This window comes from Mustela nigripes, chromosome 17 (genome assembly GCF_022355385.1).
Source record: "Mustela nigripes isolate SB6536 chromosome 17, MUSNIG.SB6536, whole genome shotgun sequence".
NCBI classification, from domain to species: domain Eukaryota; kingdom Metazoa; phylum Chordata; class Mammalia; order Carnivora; family Mustelidae; genus Mustela; species Mustela nigripes.
Window position 1 is genome coordinate 10,486,682 of NC_081573.1, and position 24,576 is coordinate 10,511,257.

Here is a 24,576-nt window from a genome sequence, read left to right on the forward strand (position 1 = left end):
AGCCCTCTTGCTGCCGGTCAGGATCCATGGTCCACCCGCTCCACCCTGGTCTCACCGCGTCCCCTGGCTGTACAGAGGAGGCAGACGGTAGCGGCCTGTGCGTGCCTCTACTGGGTCCCTTTACCGGGGCCCGCCCTCCCTGCAGCATCTCTAAGCACAGCAGGGCGCCGGGCCTGGCGGCTCTGGCTCCCTGTGGGGGTTTGCAGCTGGACACCCCCCCCCCCAGCCACCCCCTCCTCCTCAGGCCTCCGCTGCGGCCAGCCCCCTCCCTGCCCCCGCTCCTGTCCCCTGCTGCCTCCTCGGCAGGCAGTCTCTCTTCCTTCTGGCAGAGCGTCCAGCCACTGCCTGCTCCTCCCCGGTCCAGGGCGCCTCTGGCAGGCGCTTCCCTCCCTCTCTCCCTCTCTCCTTCCCTCCCTCCGGTGACCGGCCGCAGCCTCCTCCCCTCTCCTGCTCAAGTCCCCTTTCACCCCGTCCCTGCCTTGGAGTCTGCAAACATGAGGGTCTTGGCCTGCCTTATCGGTGAGTGACCCCTTCTCCATGGGGACTCAGGGACCTCTGACCCCTGAGCTCATACACTTAAGCGACTCAGACTTCCGGGGCCCTGTCTCGAGTGCTTGGGATGAATGACATCTGGTCGTCCTTGCCTGATCCCCCCCAAGGGACCCAGCCTCTGGACATGCATCTCACCCTCTGAAGACCCCAGGGACTACTCCCCCTGCAACTGGCCCTGACCTTGGGGGGGGGGTCACTCCCATTTGACATTAACCAGGCCCCTGGGGGAGCACAAAGGGCCTGGCTCCTAGTCCTGACCCAAGGCATGTGGGGCCCCGCCCGTCTCAGGGACCTGAGTCTTGCCCAGCCCTCTGTCCAGAGTCCTGCCTCCCAGCAGGGGTTTCTGGTTCAGAGGAGTGCGGATTTTGTGTGTGTGTGTGTGTGTGTGTGTGTGTGTGTGTGTGTGTGGCGTGTGCTCGCACTTGCTTGGGTATTTAAAACCAGGAGAAAGCACCCCCATGGGGCCTGTCCTCACTCTACCCCACCCCTCCAACCTCCCTTCCAGCGGCTCTGATGGGGATCCAGGCTGTTGGTAAGTGGCCCTGAGCACCTCTGTCTGGCCTTGTCCAACTCCAACCCACCTGGTCCAGTCTCCCCCTCCAGGGGAACCCCAGCAGCCCTGCGGGCAACTATGACCTTGGACATTGCTCCTCCAGAACCGCTGGTGACCAACCCCCCATTTATCATGGGGGTCACCTCTCTCCTGAGAACCCAGGAGTTGGGACCCCCACCAGTGGCCAGGGTGGCTGGCCTCACCCACACCCTGCAGGCAAGCCCCTGGCCCTGCCATTCCCGGGGACCGGGCCTCCCAGGTGTCCCAGCCTTTCCTCTGTCCCCTCAGAGCGGCTGCGTCTGGCTGACGGCCCCCATGGGTGTGCCGGCCGCCTGGAGGTCTGGCACAGCGGCCGCTGGGGGACCGTGTGCGACGATGGATGGGACCTGCGGGACGCCGCTGTGGCCTGCCGGGAGCTGGGCTGCGGGGGTGCACTGGCCGCCCCTGGAGGTGCCTTTTTCGGGGAGGGCTCGGGGCCTGTGTGGCTGAGTGAGCTGGCCTGCCGGGGCAGCGAGGGACAGCTGGGGCTCTGTCCCCACCGCGGCTGGAAGGCCCACATTTGCTCCCATGAGGAGGACGCGGGCGTCGTTTGTGCAGGTGAGAGGTCTTGGAGCCTCCGTCGGGGGGCACTCCTACAGACATGACCCCAGGGACTCAGAGGGTCTGGACTTCCAGGTGTCCCCACCCCTCCGAAAACTGGGTGTCTCCCTGCGGTACTCCCAACTGACTATTGCCTGAGGTGTCCCCATGCCGGCCTTGGTCAGGGCCGCCCAGCCAAGCTCCTGTGCTCTCCTTCCCTCAGGTCAGCGAGTGGCCAACTCCAGGGACGGGGAGGATCCGCCTTCCATCCTGGAGGGGGACCTCTGGCCAGGGCCGTCTGGGGAGCTGAGCCCTGGCTCTCAGGAGCCTCCCATGACCCATGGTGAGCCCACTCTGGCCGTGCATCCAGCTGGGAGGGAGAGGGCAGGGCCTTCCGCACTGATATGTCCCGGGGACAGGGGACAGAGGATGCAGGGGCTTCACCCCCTCAAGGGGCCCCCTGCCGCACCCTCAGGGACTCCCAGGCAGCACGGTATGGCCTGGTGGGAGGATCCGCAGCGACCAACCACAGTCTCTCGCAGCCCCCCGCCAAGCTGGGACCCCACAGAACAACTCCAGGAAGAAGAGCCTGAAGCCAGTCAAGCAGCCCAAATCCACCAGGGCCCCCATGCTAACGGCTAGAGCTCCCCGACAGGGTATGTTCTCTGCATACCTCCCTGTCACAGTTCTGGCCTGGCCTGGACTGACCTGGGGACCTCTGGGTGGCCTCCTCCTAGCTGGTACCTGGGAGGGCTCCGGCGTGCGCCAGATCCCTCGGGGCCTCAGTCGGGCCAGACTCCCATGCCCCGCCCCTCCAGTCAGGGGCCCCAGGCAGCTCCTGCCCCAGACACCTAGCTCCTTCTGGGACCCCAGCACTCTTAAAGGCCCAGCAGGCAGGTGGATCTCGGACCACTGCTCCCTCTGGGGCTCAGTTTTCCCAGTTGGAAAATGAAGGGTGTTTGAATCTGCTTTTCCCAAACTGCCCGGCATGAGAATCACCACCCCCTCCCTCCCTGCCCATCCCCCCACAGAGCGGCTGCGCCTCGTCTCAGGCCCCCACGGGTGCTCCGGGCGCCTGGAGGTGTGGCACGGCGGCCGCTGGGGGACTGTGTGCGACGACGGATGGGACCTGCGGGACGCTGCTGTCGCCTGCCGGGAGCTGGGCTGCGGGAGCGCACTAGCCGCCCCCGGAGGCGCCAGATTTGGCCCAGGCTCGGGGCCTGTGTGGATGGATGACGTGGGGTGTGGAGGCGGGGAGCAGGCTCTGCGGGACTGTCCCCGGAGCCCCTGGGGTCGGAGCAACTGTGACCACAGCGAGGACGCAGGGCTGGTCTGCACTGGTATGCCCCCGCCCGCACCACCCACCCCCTGCACCCCATCTGCTGCACTTGCTCTCACTAGGGCTCTCCTCTGTCCTCCCTCTATCCTCATTCTCCCTCTTCCCTCCCTCCCCCTGCATCCTCTCCCCATTCCTTTCCTCCCTTCCTCACTCCTCCCTCCTCAGTTCTCCCCCCTTCCTTCCCTTCCTTCCTCCTCCCTCCCTCCTTCCTTTCCTCCCTCCTCTTTCCCCCCAGCCTCTCCCATCCCTCCCTCCTACCTCTCTACTTCCCTCTCTCCCACTCTCCCTTCTTCCTCAGTTCTCCCCCTTCTCCATTCCCTCCCTCCTGCTTTCCTCCTTTCCTCCCCCTCTCCCTTTCCTCTCTCCACCCAGTTCTCTCCCCTCTTCCTTCCTTCTCTCCTTCCCCCCTTCTCTCCCCCTCCCCCAATACCATTTGAACCCCATCCACTCCAGGCAGGGACAGCTTGAGACCCAGTCCTCACTCTCATGGACTCACAGCGGGTCTGCTGCAGGACCCGACAGGCACAGGGTGACGGCCACCCAGAGTGGTGGGGTGGGAAAGCACAGGGGCTGCAGGTAGACAGTGGGTGCCCACCAGAGCAGGGAGGCAGGGGGTGGGCAGTGCTTCCGTGGGCTGATGTGAACGGGAAGAGGAAGAGGACATTATCCTGAGTCCTGCTCTGTGCTAAGCAGTGTGCTGGGTACCTCCCGGCTGTGTCTGAGCCTCACCACCACGTGGATACCCTCTGGGGTGGGTGCTCTCATCCTGTCTTCCCAGATGTGGAAATGAGGTTTGGAGAAGGACCCCAAATGACCCAGGTTATGGACTCAGCCCCAGACTCAGAACTTGACCAGCCATGTCTATCCCGCTGCAGACAGAGCTGCTGTGCGGGCGGGAGTCTAAAGCCTGGAGTGGTGGGGACGGAGGCCACCCATGGGGGTTGGGGCCCTGAGCAGTGGGCTGGGACTGTGCTGTGCAGGATGGACAGCCTGGAGAGGCAGAAGCAGGTTCTCCAGAGACCAGATTGGGAGGTAAGTGGAGGCCCCAGGGAAGGCTAAGTGGCTGGGGAAAAGAAGTGAAGGCTACTGAGGTGTCTGGGGAAGCTTGGAGCCTTACTGACACCTTAATCCCCAGAGCAGTCCTGTAAGGCAGCTCCTCATGTCTGACCCCTCCCCGCTCAGTTCTTTTCTTCAGAGCACTGATGGGGGTGGGGGTGATGTACCCCCCAAACTAGGGGGTAGAAAGATGGACTCTGTACTACCCAGTGGTGACCCCAGTCTTACCCAGAGAGACCCAACAGAAATGTACCCTAAAGCCAGCAAGAGGTTAGTCCGCAGACTAGGGGTTCTTTGCAGAGGGTGGGGTGTGATCTCCCCCCACCCCCAACTCCTCCCAGGGGACACTGGGCAAAGTCAGTCACACTGTGGATGTCCCTCACATGTGGGGATGGAGCCCAGGGACACTGTGGACATCCTACAGTCACAGCTTGGCCCCACACAATCCCCTGATGTTGGTGATGCTGAGGTCAAGAAGCCTGCCGTACAGGACTGGGGTAGGCAGCCGGCATATGGGGTGAGGGCCAGTGTCCCCAGGGCTTGCTTCTGCACAAACGGGGCACTGGGAGGTGGACAGACAATTGCTGGACTCCCGGTGAGTGACTTCCCATCCTGGAGCCTTTTCCCCATCGGCAAACGGAAGGTGGGGCGTCTCCTGTTCCCCTGAATACTGCTGCATGGGCCGGAAGCCCAGCCCTGGAGAGCTCAGCTTCTGCGCACGCACGTGGCTGCCTGCCCTCCGAGCTCACACCACTCACCCACTGCAGTCTCCCGTCTGTCTGTTCCCCTCCCTTTCCCCACGTCCAGGCCCAGCTCCCCGGCTGCGTCTAGCTGATGGACCCCACGGGTGTGCGGGCCGCCTGGAGGTGTGGCACAGCGGCCGCTGGGGGACGGTGTGCGATGATGCCTGGGACTTGCGGGATGCCACTGTGGCCTGCCGGGAGCTGGGCTGCGGGGGCGCGCTGGCCGCCCCTGGGGGTGCCTTCTTCGGGGAAGGGGCTGGACCCATCCTCCTGGATGACCTTCGATGCCGGGGTAACGAGACAGCCCTGCGATTCTGCCCCACACGGCCCTGGGGCCAGCATGACTGTCACCACCGGGAGGACGCCGGGGCCGTGTGTGATGGTGAGGAGGACACAGGGAGAGGCTGGGGGTGTGGGAGCCTCAAGTGGAGGCACAGGAAGTGGGGGGCTCGTGGGGCATTGGCACACTCACCCGACGCACCCCTCTCTCCTGTTCTGATGCATGGACCCTCACTCTGAATCTGTGGTCCTGGGATCACCCATGGTGGTGATTGGCTCTTCCCTGCCCCAGGTATGCCTCTGGGGTATGTCCCCCCCACGGCCCCAGCAGCAGACAGCAACCGCTCTTCGTCCCAGGAGGCAGTGTCCAGGCCCTCGGCCCCCACAGGGACCCTGTCCCTAGGCACAGCAGACATCCTACCTCCTCCTGCCTCCCCCACTGTCCCTCGGGAGACTGGACCGGAAGCTGGTGAGTCCGTTCTGCTCCCTGAGAAAACAGGGTCTTACTGACTGCCTCCTCCCCCAGAGTCAGTGCTCCACCCCCCCCCCCCAACCCCTGCCCTTTCTCCCTGCTCATAAGTTCTCATTGGGGGAAAGACAAGGATGGTGAATGGAACAGAGCCCTGTGCCCTCAAGGTTCTGTGCTTGGTTGAATGCCCTGCCGTGTTACTCAGGTGTGGTGAAGCCAGCAGATCAGGACGGGACTGCCCTTGGAAAGATATTGGGTTTCTAGAAACAGAGGCCAGGCAGGGAAGGAGCAGCATGGGCCAGGAGGCAGGGGCAGTGAGGGGAACACACAGCTAGAACCTTGACCGTGGCTGCCGCTGCTGCTGCTTCTTCTTCTTCTTTTTTTAAAAAATATTTGACAGAGAGAGGGAGTGGGACAGGGAGAAGCGGGCTCCCTATTGAGCAGAGAGCCTGATGTGGGGTTTGATCCCAGGACCCTGGGATCATGACCTAAGCCAAAGGCAGATGCTTAACCAACTGAGCCACCCAGGCGCCCCTTGACCATGGCTTCTGTGGGAAGGGGCGGGCAAGGCCGAGTAAGCAAGCTCAGGGTCAGCTTGCTTGGATGGTTTCCAAGAGCTGTGGGGCACCAGGGCTGCCCCTGGTTGTGGGGCACCAGGCCACGTGGACAGTGGACCAGAGTGTGAGCAGGTGGGGGGGGTGGGCTCTGGATTGGCTGGTGTGCAGACAGGAGGCCGCTCTGCTGGCTTCCTGTCTCTTGATTTAGGTAGCCCTCCAGGGGTGGTCCCTTCAGGGTCAGCAAGGCCCTGAGAGACCAAAGCGTCAGAACAGACTGTAGGGCACCCGAGTGGCTTAGTTGGTTGGGTGACTGCCTTTGGCTTGGGTTGTGATCCTGGGGTCTCAGAATTGAGTCCTGCATCAGGCTCCCTGCTCACCGGGGGGTCTGCTTCTCCCTCTGACCCTCTCCCTTTCATGCTCCCCCCACCATAATCAAATGAAAGAAAGAGAGAGAGAGAAAGAAAGACAGACAGACACACAGACAATAAAAAGGCCTGGTTAGCACAACTGACTCCTCCAGGATGGGAAACGCATTCTTGCTGGAGGCCACTTCCCCCTTTTCCTGAGTCACTCAGCGCTCACGGGCTTGTGTGTGATCAGCGCTGTTGCAGGCATGCTCCTTGTCTCCATCAGGGGACACTCCTGGCCACGGGGCCCTGAGTGCAACATGCTGTCCGTGTTACAGAGGAGGCCACATGGCTAAGACATAGGTGAAGGCAGAGCATCCCAGAGCCCACGTCCTCTGTTTGGTTCGTTGTGGTCAACTATACGCAATGTAACATTGACCGCTTCGTCTGTTTTTAAGCATGAGTTCAGTGGCATGAAACCCATTCATGAGGTCGGGCAGCCACCACCATCCAGCTGTGGGACTTTGTCACCATCCCAGACACCCCAGACGGATTACGCGTGGGCTCCCCATCCCCCTGGCCCAACCCAGGCACCCACCCTTCTACTGTCTCTATAAACTAGACTCCTCCAGGGGCCGGGTGCAGATGGGACCCTACAGTACTTGTGCTGATGTCCTCTGGCTTCACCCACGGGGCAGGTCACGGAATTCCCTCCCTAAGAAAGGCTGAATCCTATTCCATTTCGTGCGCAGGCCTCACTCTGCTATCCCTCCATGCAGGGATGCACAGTCAGGCTGTGTCCATCCTTGGACTGCTGTGAACAGTGCCAGGACCCTGTGCGTAAGCACGTGTCTGAGTAGCCATCCTCCATTTACCGGCAGTAAAGCCCAAGCAGTGGGATTTCTGGATCATACAGGGATTCCGTGTCCCGTTTATCGAGGAACCCAGACCATGCCAGACTCTATCCCTGTGCCTGCCACCAGGATGGACGGATATGGGGAAGCCCAGATGAACAGAAGGCTGGATGAATGCAAGGCAGGCAGAGGGACGGACAGCTGGACAGTTTCCTGTCTAAGTCTTTGGGTCTCTTCCACCCTAGGGTCCCCCCAGCTGCGCCTGGTGGCAGGACCCAGCAGGTGTTCGGGCCGGCTGGAGGTGTGGCACAATGGACTCTGGGGGACGGTGTGTGATGACAGCTGGGACCTGCAGGACTCAGCCGTGGTCTGCCGGGAGCTGGGCTGTGGCAGAGCTCGGCAGCAGGACCCTGCGGCTGGCCGCTTTGGCTGGGGGGCTGGCCCCATCTGGCTGGATGACGTGGGGTGCTTGGGGACCGAGGCCTCACTCTCAGAATGCCCCGCTTCGCCCTGGGGGAAGCACAACTGTGCTCACAATGAAGATGTTGGAATCTCCTGCACTGGTAAGGAGGTCCTGACCACCTGCTGGCTCCTGGAGGGCTTCCTGGAAAAAGGAATGGGAACTAACATCTGCACTAACATCTTCTGAGTGCATGTCTTCCTAAGCCCCCTGCCCAGGCTGGCTGTTCCCACACATGTGACCACACTCACGCCTCACAATAAGTACAAGCTGGTGGGTGTTATGCTCATTTTACTGAGGAAGCTGAGGCACAGAGAGGTTCAGTAACTTGTCCAAGGTCACACAGCAACTAAGTGGCACAGTTGGGATTCTTTCTGCTCCTCCTGTTTATGCTCCCCAAGATAAAGGAAGTGAGGACAGGGATGTCGGGAGCTGGAGAGAGGCCAAGGTGAGGGCCAGCTGCAGTATACACAAGCTTTGTTGTGTCTGTCGTTTGCTAACGTTTACGAGTGCCAGACACTGAGCTGGGTGCTGGGGTGTCAGATAGAAGGAGCCCAGTCCTGGCCTTTGGGATGCTCACAGCTCACTGACATAAAGGTGCACCCACACATCTCTGCAAACCTGTGCAACACGGTATCATTCAGAAGGCCCCAAGACAACCCTCAGGTTCTATAATCTTCTAGAAGGACTCCCAAAAAATCAGAAAAGCCGTCATAAAAACCAGTTGAGGGCAGAGGCGCAGGGGCTGATGCAGGAGAGGTCTGCAGGGAGCCCCCAGCCTTCCTCCCTGAGGAGCCATGCAGAGACCACTTAGCTCTCCCAGCAGGGGCAAGTGACCACACACGTGCAGTACTGCCCAGCAGAGACGTCCCCCCAGCCTCGGGTGCAGAGTTTTTACAGGAGCTTGGCTACGACCTCTGGCTGCCTGCCCACTGGCTGCCCGTGAGTCACAGTATTGGTACTGACTCTCTGGGTAGCCCCATGAGCCAGTGGCCAGACATTTCCTTGGGCAGAGGTGACACTTTACTGCACACACGTGCTAATCTAATCAGAGAAATGTGACAAGGGCTGTGGCCCACACAATGGCGTCACAGAAGCTAAGGCCCTTTCCCTCTCCTCCCGAGGTCACAAGAGCCACAGAAGGGTTTTCAGCTGGGGAATGACCCGCCAGACCTGGTACCACTCTGGTAACTGGTGAGAGCTGGACAAGGAGAAAGGGAGACTGTCAGAAGTTATGGGAAGTGACACCGTGGGTGGCCAGTGGACAGGTTGATGTGGGAAGGGCAGAGAGGGTCAGGCATGTCCCAACTGGAAAAGCCAAGGAGCAGGGGATGGTGTGTCTGGCCAGCAGGTTTGTATCCCCAGAGTCTGGCACAGTGCCTGGGTGATAGAATATGCTGGATAAATGTTGGAGACATGCAGGAGTGAATGAATAAAGAACAAAGAGATGAGGGAGAAGGGGGGATCCAAAAGATTACCTTGTCATTATGGTGTCTGCCACCTTCCATGTCCTCTCCTCCCAACTTCCAGACACTCCTGGCCTGGACTCCATCTCAGACCCCTTCAGCTGGAGCTGGATCCCTGGCCTGGGTAGAGATCCGGATGCCTGGCTCCCTGGGGAGCTGACAACCAAGCCCCCAGCAAAGCTGACCCCCAGTGTTCCCGAGAAAACCACCACCAAAGCCCCAGGGAAAAACCCCAAGGGTTCTAAGAAGTGGGTGACCAAAAATGCAAGGAGACTGACCACTCAGCCCCCCGTGATTCCAACCACTAAACACTCCAGGGTCCTGGGCACCCAGAGGCCACCTGAACTGACCTCACAGACCACCACGACCCTGACCACTGAGGCCTCCCGAAGAACAGTTTCTGAGTCTACCGCCAGGTTGAGCACTGAAGCCCCCCACAGGATGACCTCACATACTACTGCAACACGGACTCCCCGGGCCCCCCGAGAACGGACTGCCAAGACCGTGGCAACACCGACCACTCAAAGCCCCCGAGAAATAACCTCTGAGGCCACAGTGGAGCAAATCCCTCTGGCCTCCACGGAGCCATCCACTGAGACCCCAACACAAGGTTCTCCAGACTCTTCCAAAGACCCAGCCCCCTCCCCCACTGGGAGCACCGCTAGGGGATCAGGTGAGTGGGGGGAACATGAAGAGGTGAGGCTGACCCCTGTTGACCCCTCCTGACTTGGGGTCTTCTACCAGCAGGCCCGTTCCGGGTGCGTCTGGCCGATGGGCCCAACCGGTGTGCTGGCCGGCTGGAAGTGTGGCATGCTGGGCGCTGGGGGACAGTGTGCGATGACAGCTGGGACCTGCGGGACAGTACCGTGGCCTGCTGGGAGCTGGGCTGTGGAAGGGTCCGGTCCCGAGTGGGCAAAACCCACTACGGCCCCGGGACCGGTCCCATCTGGCTGGATGACGTGGGCTGCAAGGGAATCGAGGCCTCCCTGAGTGACTGCCCTGCTGGGGCGTGGGGCCAGCACAACTGTGACCACGAGGAAGACGTGGGGCTCACCTGCACTGGTACTGGGAATGGGGTGGGGCACCCAGAGTCACTCCAGAAGGTTCTGGAAGGGTATCTGGAGCAGCAGCAAGGACCTGAGGCAGGGAGGGACTCAACCCATGTCCCACTTTCTCCCAAGGCCACGCCGATGAGGATGATTATCCCCCCTGGACGTGGGATCCCACCTCTGGAGAGGACCTGGCCAAGCTGACCACCACCGCTGGGGTACCTGGACACACGCTCTCCTGGGGCACCACCAAGAGCCCAGGCGCCCCCTCTCCGGCGACAAGGCGTCTTCCGGACACAGGTGAGGTGTAAGGCCAGGGTGCAGATGGGGCCACATCGACCTGTGTGCTCCTCCCAGCCGGGCTTCCGAGAGACCCTGGAGCTGGCCTGGGTGTCGGAGATCCTGGACAGGTTCTCCACGGCTCCAGAGGCCCAAAACGTTCCTTCCCTAGGCTCCTCTCTAGAGCCTTTAAGAGGAGACCCCCGTGTGTCTCTGAGAATCAGACCAGGCTCAGCAGGGCCCAAGCCCACAGTCCTCCAGCAAACCAGCCATGACACCTGAGGCTGGGCCCCTCCATCCAGAGCCCGGAGACCTCCCAGAGGGCCGAAGTCACCACGTCATCCCCCAGCCCCCTAGAGCTTGTCCCTGCGGCTCGAGTGTCCTTCCACCCCTGCGACCACACCCGGAGCCTGTGCACCCCAGCCCCCGTGCTTTCCCAGCGCATGCTGCTCAGGTGGTTTCCCCGCAGCATCTCCCAGGCCCTGTGGCCCTGCGCATGTGCATTGCTTCCCCGTGGGGGTCCCCGTGTCCATGCACGTGCGCAGTGTCCTTCCAAGCTTCCCTGTGGCGTCTGTCTAGCCCCGCATCCCTGCGCGTGAGCTCGTGCTCTACGGGCTTCGCAGGCTCTACGGACCTTGCGTCCCTGCGCATGTGCCTGTGCATTTGTGCACACGTCCGCGGCCCTTGGTCCTCTCCCGCGCAGCCCGCTGGCTCTCTTCCACTGGCCCACTCCGCGTCTCTGTCGCACTGCTGTTCTCATGGTCCACTTGTCTGTCACCGTCACTCTCATGTGCTCGCATCCAGTGCACACGTTCCTGTTCTCCCCCTGCCGACGCCTCTACCCTCCGTGTTCTTGCTCTCTCTGCCACCGACCATCCACCGCCTGCCCTGCTGCTGTCTGCCTGCCCCCCGCCCGGCCACTTGCGCCTCCGGCCGCCCCTCTGTGCCCACGCGCGGACTCCAGCTTCTGCTCACCAATGGCTCCTCCTGCCCCGGCCCTGCCTGTTTCACTCCACCCAGCCTTGTGCCCCCGCTTCACCCTCCCGCTGCCCTCTCCCTTCTCCGGGTGGTCTCCCACCCTCCGAAGGTCCCCCTTCTGCCTGTCGCCCCGCGTCCCTCTGCTAGTCTTTCACTGAGCGACTCGTCGCCTCAGGAACCGGGCGTCCCGCCCCGCGGGCATTTTCCCGCCTTTTTCTGGAGCTCCGCACGCACGCGCGGCCCTCGGGGAATGGGCCCAATCCGCCTCACGGCTTGTGACGTCACAGGGCGCTGCGCCTCCTGATTGGCCGGCTGACCCACGCCCGCGGCAATAAAAGCAGGGGGTGGGGCGGGAGGCGCTTACTGCGCTTTCAGAGCGGTGACTTGTCTGCGAGGTTGGGCCGGTGGTGAGGGGGAAACGGAGAGGAAGGGCGGGCCGAGGGGCAGCCGCGCGTTAGGGCGAGGGATCGGAGTTGTGAGGTCGGGCTTGTCCTGCCCGGCGGTCCGAGGTGCTGCTCCTGGGTGCCGGGCGGCCGGGGTCCTAGAGCCTTTGTTCTAGAACTGCAGCGGGGCGCAGACCCCTGGCTATCCTCTAGCGCCCCCTCGTGGCAGAGACGGTCAGATGCGGGGCCCGGAGCGCCTACTGGGGTGCGGGGCGAGGGGAGTAGTCGGTGACATGAGCTCGGAGTGGCGTCGCGAGCCGCGCCTGGGAAAAGTCGGGGTAGTCCCAGGTCCAGTGATAAGGAGGCCAGATGGCGAATGGGAGGAAGGACAGAAGCGCCTTCCTCCCCCCTCACTGCGAGGTGACCCTGGGAAAGAGGGACGCGCCTCTCTGAGCCTGCTTCTTCCTGTGGGAAACAGCCCCGCACAGCTCCCTCGGTGCGGGGTGCACGCGATTCCGGCGCCCGGGAGACCTGGGCCCTGCGGCGAACGCCCGGGCTGCGGCGGGGGCAAATCTGCCTCAGCGGAAACTCAAAAGCTGCTGCTAAGGCCCGTCTTCGTGATTCCACACACATTTCGCTCTTCAGACTGGGAGAGATGACGGAGTTACTGAGCTAACGATCAGCGACTTGCTTAGTCCAGCTCTCGGGGGTGTTCCGGGGTTAGAACTAGCGGGCGACCTCGGGTCCTGATCCCAAGAACAAAATGTGTGTGAAACTGTTTAAAACCTCGGAACGCTGGTGGCGAGGCTGGTTTAGCGTGAATGTGGCCGCTGCAGGATCCCAGGGAAGCCATTGTTTCTTGTAGGGCGATGCCGAAGGGCCTCGCCGAGGACATGGCATTACCCAACAGAAGACACCAGGAGGAAGGGAGTTCTCCGGGGGGCAGAGGCCGGGGTTAAAGGGCATTGCCCGCCGGACACTGCCCTCTCCTTGGACCCTTGGCTCCATCCGGCCTTTACCGTGACATAACCGCCCGGTACTGCCTTGCAGCAGTGCAGGCTCACTTTGCAGTCCCCTGGGTCAGAAGTCCAGCAGGGATGTGTTCCTTCCCAAGGCTCTAGAACAAAATCTGTTCTCTACCTTTTCCGGCTTCTCGAGGTCCCCACATTCCTTGCTCGTGGCCCCTTCCTCCCTGTTCAGAGCTGGCAATGCTGCACCTCTCTGACCTTCCTTCTATCTTCATGTCTTCCTCTGTCCTAATTTTAAGGATTTGTGTGATTGGATTGGGCCTACCTGGATTGATGCAGGATAATCTCTTCCTCTCAAGGTCTGCACCTTTAATCACAACTGCAATATCCCTTTGCCACATAAGGTAACCTATTCAGAGGTCCTCGGGACTAGGGTACAGGCGTCTTTGGGGGAGCATGGTTCCCCCACTGGTCTACCACCGAATCGTGCTGTAGAGACTCCGTGAAGACTTACACGCTTGTTGAATGAATGTAACAGCCGAAGCTAGAAGCTTAAAAGGTTGAATTTCACTTTCCAGTTCATTGAAGCAGTATTTCTTGAGGCTTCTCAGAATTTGGAGACATAGACATTTACATGCCTGTCGCCTCCAGTTCATTGAAGCAGTATTTCTTGAGGCTTCTCAGAATTTGGAGACATAGACATTTACATACCTGTCGCCTGCTGTGCGGCAGGCATGAATACTAACCCCTGAGAACACAGCGGTGAGCAAGGGAAAGGGAGGCTGAGATTTGCAATTTAGAATAGGATGGCCAAGAGATGCCTTACGGAGAAAGTGCCCTTTAAGTGATGACCTTTAGGAGGAGAGGGAGAAAGCCATGCAAATATCTGGTTGGAGAATGTTTTATACAGAGGGAACAGTGCATGCAAGGGCTTTGAGGTAGAATCGTGCTTAGCTGGTTGAAGAAATGGCCTCAAGGTCAGCGGGGCTGAAATGGAGTGGTCGATGGGAATGATGGCAGGAGATGAGATCTGCAATGGGGACCCTGGATGGAGCTAAGGGTGCATTCCAGACGGAGGGAGCAGTGCATGCAAAGGCCCTCTGGTGAGACCTTGAGAGAATGGCAAGGATGCTAGCATGACCGAAACACAGTAAGCCAGGTAGTGTGAGAGTGATAGGAGAGGGCTAGACTCTGAGTTTTATTCTCTATGCAGTGAGAAGCCCTTGGTGGGGCATTTTGAGCTAGGAAGGACACGGTCATGAGTGCATTTTCAGCAGTCACTCAGGATGCTGCATGGGAAATGGATGGAGGAGCCAGAGTGCATACAGGGAGATGGAGAGGTCTCTGGAAAGGTGACACTGGTCTCTGCCAGGGTAGCAGTGGAGACTAAGAAGTGGATTGTGTAAGCTATATTCTGGGAGTTGAGCTGATGGATTCGAGTGAGGGGTTGGGTGGGGTGTGAGAAGAGGGAAGTGGGAGATGGGGACCCACCTTTTACTGGATCAGGGAACACTGCTGCTGGATCCACAGGATCCACAGTGGGAATATTAGATCTATTGGTGATGTGTTTGACACACCCAGGTGCAGACATTAGATACACCATCCTGGAGCTCTGCGGAGTGCCTGGGCTGAAGATATACATTTACAGAGTGGAATGTGAGGCTGTGGGAATGGATGAGGCTGTGCAGACAGCTAGCCGTGTCTCATGGGCCTCCCATACCCAGCTTGGAAGGTGGGATGACTCATGGATTTGGGCTGTTGTTGTATGTTACGGCTGCATGAGGTCATGCAGAGGGGAGAGGATCCAAGAGTAAATGCAAGATTAAATTCAGAGGTTGGGTGATAATATTAACAATCATAGCTAGTTTTCACTGAATGTACCCCATGTGTCAGGAACCATCTACCAGCATCACATGGCTTAACTCACTTCCTCCCCCAAGGAACCTTATGAGATCAGTACAACACCTAACACCATCCTACAGATAAGGAAACAGGTACAAAGAGGGCTAGTACAGCAAACAGCAGAGCTTGGATTCTAACTCCAGGATTTACACTCTTAACTACGCTAGTCATGGACACAGGGAAGGAGTATATGACAGAATTAGCTCTGAAGAACACAGGAAGCATTATGCAGGCATGACTTTATTGAGGGGGGAAGGGGCTCACCAGGGGAGGAGTGGGGTAAAACTCAGTAGATTTGCACCTCAAGGGAAAGAGGTCTCCATTAAGGACCAGGTAGACCTGTGTGGGTCTGAAGCCTAACACTGCTCTTTGGCTGTGTGACTTTGGGAAAGTTCCTTGCCTTCTCTGGGCTTTAGTTCGGTCATCTGTAGCAAAACAGCAGCTTCGGCAGCCACCCTCTCCCCATGAGATTGCCAAAAATTAAAATGTCTGACAGTACAAAGGTTGTGGGGTAAAGGTGGGCATGCGAATCTGCGCCTCATTAGGAGGGCAGTTTAACAATGTCTAGGGAGACACCTCTACCTTCCACACCATAGTTATACAATTAGGTGTTGAGGAGTTCTCACTCCTGAGCCCAAGGTCACAGATCTAAGGAGTTCACTGCAGCTGTATTTGTAACAGCAAAACATTGGCCACAGCCATAGCCTACCTGCCTGTCAACAGGGCACAGACGAATGTTGGTACAACAGAATATTAAATGAAGGTTAAAAAGAAGGAGCTAGAGAGAGATGAATTGAATTCAAAGAATAAGCTTATCACATGCCAGGCTTTGCGACCCTATGGAGTAGATCATCATGGTACCCATTTTACAGGTGAGGAAACTGAGTCATGGAGTAGTTCAGTGACTTGCTCACCCAGCTAGGAAGGGCCATGCCCACATCCAAGCTATAAAACTACACAGTGTTATGTAGATGGGCAAATCTACAACTTAGGAAGCTAAAACATGGAGAAACAATATGGCCTCAGAGAGTCCTTTGGGGGAAGGGAGGTGATTGGGCCTCACAAGGGCTGTAACTCTGCAATGCTGCTGCTTAAATTTAAAATGCACATTGTAATGAAAAAAATCAAATTGACCCCGCACTAATGGACGGGTGGCTATATATATATATATATATATTAAAGTACAAATATATATATATATATTTTAAGATTCTATTTATTTGACATGGAGATCACAAGTAGGCAGAGAGGCAGGTGGAGAGAGAGGGGGAAGCAGGACTCCCCACCGAGCAGAGAGTCCGATGTGGGGCTGGATCCCAGGACCCTGAGATCATGATCTGAGCCGAAGGCAGAGGCTTAACCCACTGAGCCACCCAGGTGCCCCACAGGTGGCCAGATCTTAGAGCACAGTTCAAGAACACAGAGACCCAAGGAGTATGCCTGCAGTTGGTGGACTGACATTGTAACGGGGTTCAATTTGTGTTCTCAGTGGAGTTCTCCTAAAATCCAGCATCTTGAAAAGACATCTTCACCGCTAATGGGTTTTTTTCCCCTAAGCTTGTTTCCATTTTTGATTTTTTAACAATAAGGCTAATGGTTCTTAAAATTCCTAATGCGTATGACCATCAGGTAGGATTTCATAGTTTCCCTCTTAGAGTATGGGGACAGGCATGGGGAAGGTATTTAATTAAGAACGGTTAATAATAGGGAGATGGGACTGAGGTATTGGCAATGCCAGGCATCAAGGTGAAAATTGACCCATGTAATATATTAGCAGGTGACAGAGCCAGGGATTTCTGCAACTGGGACACCTAGCCGCAGAGCTCAAAGTGACCAGGACAAATGTGCCTAGTGTGTCAGACACCATCCTTCTGCTGGTTTCATGTGCAGAGTGGGAAAATGTCTATGGTGGAGAAGGGAATTCCAGGTGGGGGCAATAGCTCGGGCAAAAGCTCAGAGGTGCACCGAGGCTAGATGGGAACACCTCAAGGTTTGGGGTCCGGTGTGAGCAGCAAGCCTGTGGGGAAGGCGGCACGGTGAGGGGGTGTCAGAGAGGTGGGCAAGGGGCAGTGTGTGAAGGGAGGGGAGGAACATGGAGTTTCTGGTTTCCCAACATTGTGAATACACTCAAACCTACCAAACTGTACACATTAAGGCATGCGAATTATATCTCATCAAAGCTATTGTGTTTTTTAAATGATTTATTTACTTACCAGAGAGAGAGAGAGAAAGCATGCACATTTGCATGCAAGTGCAGGTGAGGGGCAGAGGGGGAAGGGGAGAACCTCTAGCAGACTCACTGGGCGTGGAGCCCCACGTAGGACTGGCTCGTCCAACCCTGAGATCGCAACGCGAGTTGAAATGAAGATTCAGACACTTAACCGACTGAGCCACCAAGGAGCCCGAAAAAACTATTGTTAAAATAAGTTTTTTGATCCACCAAGCTAGAAGACTGAATTCAATCTTTCAATTCTCTCTATATAAAATGGTGTATTTTACATTATATTTTACATTATACTTATAAAATAGTTAATTTTTATATTACACAGCTGACCATTGAATAACACGGGGGTTAGGGGCACTGACCCCCATGCAGTCAAAAATCTACGCATAGATGAGAGAGTTTGACTCCCTCAGAACGTTACTAATAGCCTACTGTTGACAGGAAACCTTACTGATAACATAACAATTAACACATATCTGACCATTGAATTACACGGGGCGGGGGGGGGGGTTAGGGGCACTAACCCCCATGCAGTCAAAAATCTACATATAGATGAGAGAGTTTGACTCCCTCAGAACTTTACTAATAGTCTACTGTTGACAGGAAACCTTACTGATAACATAAAGAATTAACACATATTTTGTATGTTATATATATTATACAGTGTATTTTTTATTTATTTGACAAATACAGATCACAAGTAGGCAGAGAGGCAGACAGAGATAGAGAGGAGGAAGCTGACTTCTTGCTGAGCAGAGAGCCTGATGCGGGGCTCCATCCCAGGACCCTGGGATCATGACCTGAGCCGAAGGCAGAGGCTTAACCCACTAAGTCACCCAGGCGCCCCAATATACACTGTATTTTTATAATAAAGTAAGCTAGAGAAAAAAGTTACTAAAATTTTAAGTACAGTATAGTATTGTACTGTATTTGTGGGAAAAATCCACATACAGGTGGTTCTGCATAATCTGTAGAGTTCGAGGGTCACTGGATATTATACATTTATATGTTACATAAAATTGTCATGTAGAGATTATCCAAGTGTATTCATCCAAAATACATAGTGAAAATGCTACAGAAATGTTCCTGGTTGTTCATTAATAAAGATATTATAGGTGTCCCCCTCCCCCCGAGGGAAAAATAAAGAATGAGTAGGGGCGGGACATCAGGACATTGAAATAAGAACTGTTCTTATTTTATAAGCTGGTTTAGTCCCAGTTTCTGCTCTTAGTAGTTCAGAGCATCTCGGCTGAGTCACCGGGGTGGCTGTGAGGTCAGGAAGGAGATTGTGGGGGGTGCAGGTGAGACAGGATAAGACCTGAGTTGGGGTCCAGGAGGAGCAGAGGGTCACAATAAAGGGAAACGAGATTCATTTCTCCCTATATCTCTCAAGGTAATGAGGACAGTTACGAGCCTTCCTGGACATGGGATACACCTTCTGGAGGGGCTCCGCCCGAGGGGACACCCACCGCAGGCAGACCTGGATCCACTCTTACCACTGCTACTACCCAGAGTCCAGGCCGTCCCTCTTCAGCTCCAAGGATCCGTGGAGACACAGGTGAGGCATGTAGCTGTGGCAACCGGGTTGTTTGTGTTGTGGGTAGAGAGATGGAATCCGAATTCCCCAGTGCTGACCCCACTCTCATCCCAGAGATCCAGCAGAAATATATCCTGGTACAAGGGGTTATTTTCTACGTCTGTGGCCCTCAACTGGGAGTAACTAGCAATATCTGAAGATGTTTGGGATTGTCATGACTAAGAGTGGGGAGGTTACTAGAACCTAATGGGTCAAGGCCACGGGTGTTGTTACATATCCTACTCTGTACAGAGCAGTCCCCCACAACAAAGAATCATCCAGCTCCAAATATCAACAATGCCCAGGTAGGGGAACTATAACCTATACTATGCAATTCACTCTGACAGATCAATGAAGAAATGACAGGAAGCCCTACAAGAGAATGGGTAACAGTTATGACCAGGCAATTCACAGAAGGGAAAGCCCAAATGGCCAACAAGTATATGTAGAAACATTCACACTCATGAAGAATTAGGGAAACTAAAGTTAAAGTGATGACAAGCATGGAGAAAATTTGGAAGATAGATAATATCAAGTGTGGGTGAAGATGTGGGAAAACGGACATCCCCACTGGATACAGGTATCTGATAAAGACAGTGAAATTAGGTATGATTGTACATTGTGACCCAGCAATCCTCTTCCTGTATTCCAGAGAAATTCTTTTTTTTTTTTTAAAGACTTTATTTATTTATTTGAGAGAGAGAGGGAGAGCATGAGAGAGGTCAGCTGGAGAAGCAACTCCATGCTGAGCAGGGAGCCCCATATGGGACTTGATCTGGGACTCCAGGATCATGACCTGAGCCGAAGGCAGTCGCTTAACCAACTGAGCCACCCAGGTGCCCCATGTATTCCAGAGAAATTCTTGAATAGGCTTCTATGGTCAAGCTGTATGAGGGTTTTCTTTGGAACACTGTGATATCAAGGAGTTGGAGGCAGGTTATGTGTCCAGCAGTGGGTAACGAGAAATGCAGTGGGTGTGTGCGGTGAAATCCCACGGGGAGCTAAAGCGAGTCGAGCTGCACACACCGGAGCACGGGGCAGTGTGAACAACTAAAGATGGAGAAAGCAGAGTGAGATTTCCAGCGATTTGCAAAAGCTAAAAAGCACAAACACAAAAATACACGTACGCTTATTACATTAACATATATACATATATGCCTTTTCTATTTTATAAGGTATTGTGTAAGGACCTATCTTTAAGGACATGTGTCAAATACACTAATGGAGGTAGCTGTGGGGGGAAAGTGAGAGGGATGGAGAGCGGGAAAGAAAAAGGAGAAAAAAGAAGAGACATTGCCGGGCTGTTGATGACAATGTACAGAAGAGTATTATTAGTTTGGCTTTCTGAACCTTGGGTCCGAAAAATTAAAAATACCACTCTAGACATCTGAACCCCTACAATATTTAAGCAAGCTGTGATTCTTGAAATAATAACTAAATCAGTTAATAGTTACTGAACAGTACACCCAGGTGTTGGGGACTGTTCTAAGAACTTTATATATATTACCCCTTTAGCTCTCAGGCATCTGTAGGAACCCTATGATGTAGGTGCTATCATTACGCCCATTTCATAGATGTGAGAAACTGAGGTATGGACATCAATGAGTGTGACAGTATTAGTCACAAGAGTGCCTGTTACATGCGAGGCGCTGTCCTAAGTCTCTGCACACACAGGAGCTCCCTGCACCAGCACAGTTCTACAAGGGAGGTCCGTTGATCATCCACAAACTGAGATTCAAGGCAGTTAAATAACTTGTCCATGGTCACCTAGTTAGGAAGCGACAGATCTGGGGTTTAAGCACAGGCAGCATGACTGGAGGCCAACCCCCTTACTGAGCCACTTCTCTGACGCTGCAAACCAGTGGCAACAACAGGAGGCATGTCCAAAATCCTGCAGGAAACCTGGAATTCTCTAGAGCTGTATTGTTCAATATGCTAGCTATCAACACTGGTGGCTTTTTACTTTAAATGAATTAAAAATGTGAAAAAGGAGGGCAGTCCCCTTGGGTCCCCTCCCTCCTTGGGAGCTTTGTGTATTCACTTCGCTATCATTCAATAAACCTTGCTTTGCTGCCCACCAAAAATATATTTTTTAAAGATTTTAGTTATTTATTTTACAGAGATCACAAGCAGGCAGAGAGGCAGGCAGAGAGAGAGAAGGGGAAAGCAGGCTCCCTGCTGAGCAGAGGGCTTGATCCCAGGACCCTGAGATGATGACCTGAGCTGAAGACCGAGGCTTTAACGCACTGAGCTACCCAGGTGCCCCCCAAAATAATTTTTGTTGAAAAAAAAAATTCCAACCCTTAGTTGGAATAGCCACACTTCAGATTAGGGTTGGCCATATGTTATCACACCCATCACTGGGAAAGTGATATTTAACGACCCAGACTCTGAATGCAAAGGACTTTGCTTCAAATCTTGTCCCCACAATTTGCAAACTGTATCTGTGCGACCCATGGCAAGTTACCTACCCTTTTGGCCTGACTCCCCTCATCTGCAAAAAGGGATAAAATTCTCATTTACCTGGAAGCTGAGCCAAGAAAGGGATAAGGCTTCTCATTCTACTCAGGCCCTAAATGTAAGGTGCCGCCAAAACACGCAGTTACCAAAGTAAATATCTTTATAGTTTTAAAAATCGAAATTAATGTAAAACATTTGCAATGAACTGAACATCAAAAATTTAACGAAAGGCAGGATCCCATCTACCTCACTTGACTTTCCCTAATCCTGGCCCAGTCAGATCCTGCTGGGCTAAAATTTGGACTCTTTTGTTCATAGAGGATCTTTTACAATAATTTTGTTTAAAAAGTGACATAAAAATCTTGACCACTGAGATTACACTCAGAAGCCTCTTGCATCCCCCCTCACGCTTCTGCACCTTCCGGCATCTTCCCCATTCCTTCCCATTTGCTCCCTCATCCCTCCGCCCTTCAGCCCCTCCTGTATCCCCAGGTAAGCCGCCACAATCCCCACACTCCCGCGTTTTCCTTCCTGCTTTTGCAAGACCCTCCAGCCGCCCCCCCGCCACGTTTCCGCTCCCTCCCACCTTCCACGGTACCCCTCCCCTCCCTGAGCTCCCTTGCCCGCATAGGAGGACGCCAGGTGGCGTCTGGAGACATCACAGGTGGCGGGGAGGTGGGGCGCTGGGGCGGGGCAAAGTCTGCTGGGGAACCGTGACGTTGCAAGGCTCCGCGCCCTCCCGTTGGTCGGCTCCTCCCTGGAGAGGCGGGGCAGGCCAAGGGGGTGGGCGGGGCAAGCTGACCTCGACCATCTGTCTTTCCTCCTCCTCTAGGTTCCCTGAGGAAACTGTGGCCAGACCGTCGGCTGCAGCGTCCCACAGCGGCCAGGACAGCGCCCCCTGCCGCTTCCCCAGCTCCGTCAGCTTCACCAGAGCCCCCTGGCCCACCGGTGACCCTCGACTCTGCGCCTCGGCTCATTCCCGAGGCAGCTTCAAGGCGAGGGGTGACCTCTGACCCTCCTGACACTTCAACACCCAACCCAGACCTGGCCTCGCAGATGAACTCAGACCTCACTCTGACAACCCCTGGCCTCACTCTGTCCACCCCTGAGGGCGCTGTGACTCCAGCGCTTATACCTGATCTTTCACCCACCCCACCACCCACCTTGCCCAAAGAACTGACCTCTGACCCCTTTGCACCATCAGTGGTGACCCACCTTTCTTCTACCTCAGAGTTGACTCCAGAATCTGACACAACCCCAAACTTGGGCACAGCTCCATATGCCAACACATTTCCAGATCATTCCAAATCCCCAGACTCCTCCATAAACCCCCACCCTACTGGCACCCCTCATTCCACCTTGACCTCTCAACCCATGACCACGCCTCATTCCGCCACAACCCCACCACTCACTAGGACCCCACAACCCACCACACCCCCTCAACCCACCATATCCCTTCAACCCACCACATCTATTCAACCCACCACAACCCCTCAACCCACCATATCCCTTCAACCCACCACATCTATTCAACCCACCACAACCCCTCATCCCACCATGACCCCTCAGTCCACTGCCTCTCCACCTACCACAACCCCTCACCCTATCACAAATCCTTACCCTGCCACAACCCCTCACCCCACCATGACCCTTCATTCTACCACCTCCACTCACCCCAGCATGACAGCTGACCCTACCTCAACCCCTATGATCACTACCAAGTCCATTCTAACTTCCTCAGGAACAGAACTGTTCTCTCCCACTCCAGCACCAACAGTCAAGTCTAGCCTACACCCCTGGTTGACTTCCACGGGGTCTTCTCATCTCTCTACATCCAAGATGTCAAGCCTAGCTCCTTTTCCAAACTCAGAGTCCAGCCACTCAAGGCCTTCTCCAGCTCCAAGCGTGGACACTCTGTCCACTGACGACTTCGAACCACCAAGAAGCCAGAGCCCCAAACCAAGCCCACCACCCCCACAGACCCCACACTCAGCCTCTGACCCCACAGTGACCTCTGACCTCCACCTGTCTTCCATGGCCCTACCCTTGGGTCAACCTTTCCCTGACCATCTCACCCCAAGGCCAACCCCTGGTCAGAGCCCAGACCCCCTTGGCCCATGTATGGCTCCAACACCACCTGTAAGGGTCATGGCTTGTGAGCCGCCTGCCCTGGTAGAGCTGGTGGCAGCTGTGAGGGAGGTGGGTGGCCAGCTGCAGAGGCTGACCCAGGTCCTGGAGAAGGAGCAGCAGCAGCGCCAAGCCCTGGGACTGGGGCTGACCCAGTTGGTGGAGGCCACCCGGAACCTAGGGCAACTGGGTGAGGTTGTAAAAAGACTGGCTGAGGGGGCCTGGCCCCCTAGTACCTCTGCACCAGCCACCACCACCCCAGAGGAGGAAGAAAGGCCTCTGAGGGGAGATGTGTGACCCCTATATGGGATTTGAGGGGGTAAGACACACCCAACCAAAAAATGAAAACCATAGTATCTAATTAAAAACAAGATATCAGTGACATTTGTGGGAATCTAGGGGAACTCCAGAGAGAGGGAATCCCAAGATTGGTCTTGAATTGTGTATCCCATAGGCACCTTGCAAGGCAATGATGTTTATGGTGATGGTGTTAGTGATAATGGGTGATGACCATGGTGGTCATGGTGATTATGGTAGTGAGAAGGAGGACAGTGAGCCTAATAGTGGCCATGATGACCATGGTGACGATGGCGATGGAAGTGATGTTGGCCATGACCACGGTGGTGGTGATGATGAAGGTGATCATGGGCGTGATTGTGATGATCGTAGTGATGACGATCGTGATGGAGATGGGGGGTGGTGACAATGGTGCCACCATTGGTACTGGTGAAGCCCCATGATGGCAGAGATCTTTGTCTTATTCACAGATGTATGCCCAGCTCTTAGAACAGAGCCTGACGTAGAGTGCACACGCCTTAAAAATCTTGAATGCATGAGTACATAATAATAATAATGACTAATATTTGTTGAGTGCCTCTTCTGGATCAGGCTCTGTTTTGAGGGCTTTCTGTGCATAACGTCACTTTATCTTCACGAACACCTTCTGAGGAGGGTACTGTTACCACAGCTCAGCAGAGAATGGGTGGGCTTTGGAGCCCAAAGGCCTAAGTTTGCCTGTGGTCATGAACCTGAGCCAGTTACCTAACTTTTTGGTCTGAGTTCTTTCAGCCATGTAAGTGGGGTAGTAAGTGCACACCTCATGGGTGGTTGTGCTAATTCTCTACGTCCATGCGTGTGTTAGAGCACTTAGAATGGGGGCCGGCTCTGAATAAGCACTTGTGCTGTGCCAGCTGTTGTCTTTGTCCCCTTTTTACAGATCAGGGCACTGAGGTCCCAGGTCTCTTAGGGAAGATGTGGTGGAGCCGTGATTGGTAGCCAGGCCTGTCGACTAGGCCGTTGCTCCTAAGTCAGACTAGCCTGGACTCGAAACCATGTCCAGGCAGTGGGACTCTGGGAGCTTGTTTCCTTTCTCTGAA

At 55.5% G+C, this 24,576-nt stretch overlaps 1 protein-coding gene across 3 annotated transcripts; it reads left to right on the forward strand.

The window, feature by feature from the left end:
- Nucleotides 1-351: 351 nt before the first annotated feature.
- On the forward strand, nucleotides 352-23,571 carry SSC5D (scavenger receptor cysteine rich family member with 5 domains). Of its 3 annotated transcripts, XM_059382092.1 has the most exons (14): nucleotides 352-519; nucleotides 1,058-1,084; nucleotides 1,394-1,702; nucleotides 1,908-2,027; nucleotides 2,227-2,340; nucleotides 2,716-3,024; nucleotides 4,887-5,204; nucleotides 5,394-5,570; nucleotides 7,574-7,891; nucleotides 9,319-9,927; nucleotides 9,999-10,316; nucleotides 10,436-10,603; nucleotides 18,431-18,595; nucleotides 21,906-23,571. In XM_059382092.1, exons 1-14 carry the CDS (start codon nucleotides 495-497, stop codon nucleotides 23,495-23,497), a joined length of 4,569 nt encoding a protein of 1,522 aa, XP_059238075.1. In that variant the 5' UTR covers nucleotides 352-494; the 3' UTR covers nucleotides 23,498-23,571. The 3 variants fall into 3 exon arrangements, with proteins under 3 accessions (XP_059238075.1, XP_059238076.1, XP_059238077.1); XM_059382093.1 differs by lacking the exon at nucleotides 9,999-10,316 and having other exon boundaries at nucleotides 354-519; XM_059382094.1 differs by lacking the exons at nucleotides 352-519; nucleotides 1,058-1,084; nucleotides 1,394-1,702; ... (1 more) ...; nucleotides 2,227-2,340; nucleotides 2,716-3,024 and adding an exon at nucleotides 3,613-4,055 and having other exon boundaries at nucleotides 4,847-5,204.
- Nucleotides 23,572-24,576: the final 1,005 nt, after the last annotated feature.

What these genes read in the sequence shown, in the direction of transcription:
- SSC5D (XM_059382092.1), top strand. Translation starts at nt 495, where the DNA reads ATGAGGGTCTTGGCCTGCCTTATCG. An exon ending in CGTGGGGCTCACCTGCACTG is followed by an intron (nt 10,317 to 10,435) that starts GTACTGGGAATG and finishes CTTTCTCCCAAG; the next exon opens with GCCACGCCGATGAGGATGAT. An exon ending in AAGGCGTCTTCCGGACACAG is followed by an intron (nt 10,604 to 18,430) that starts GTGAGGTGTAAG and finishes ATATCTCTCAAG; the next exon opens with GTAATGAGGACAGTTACGAG.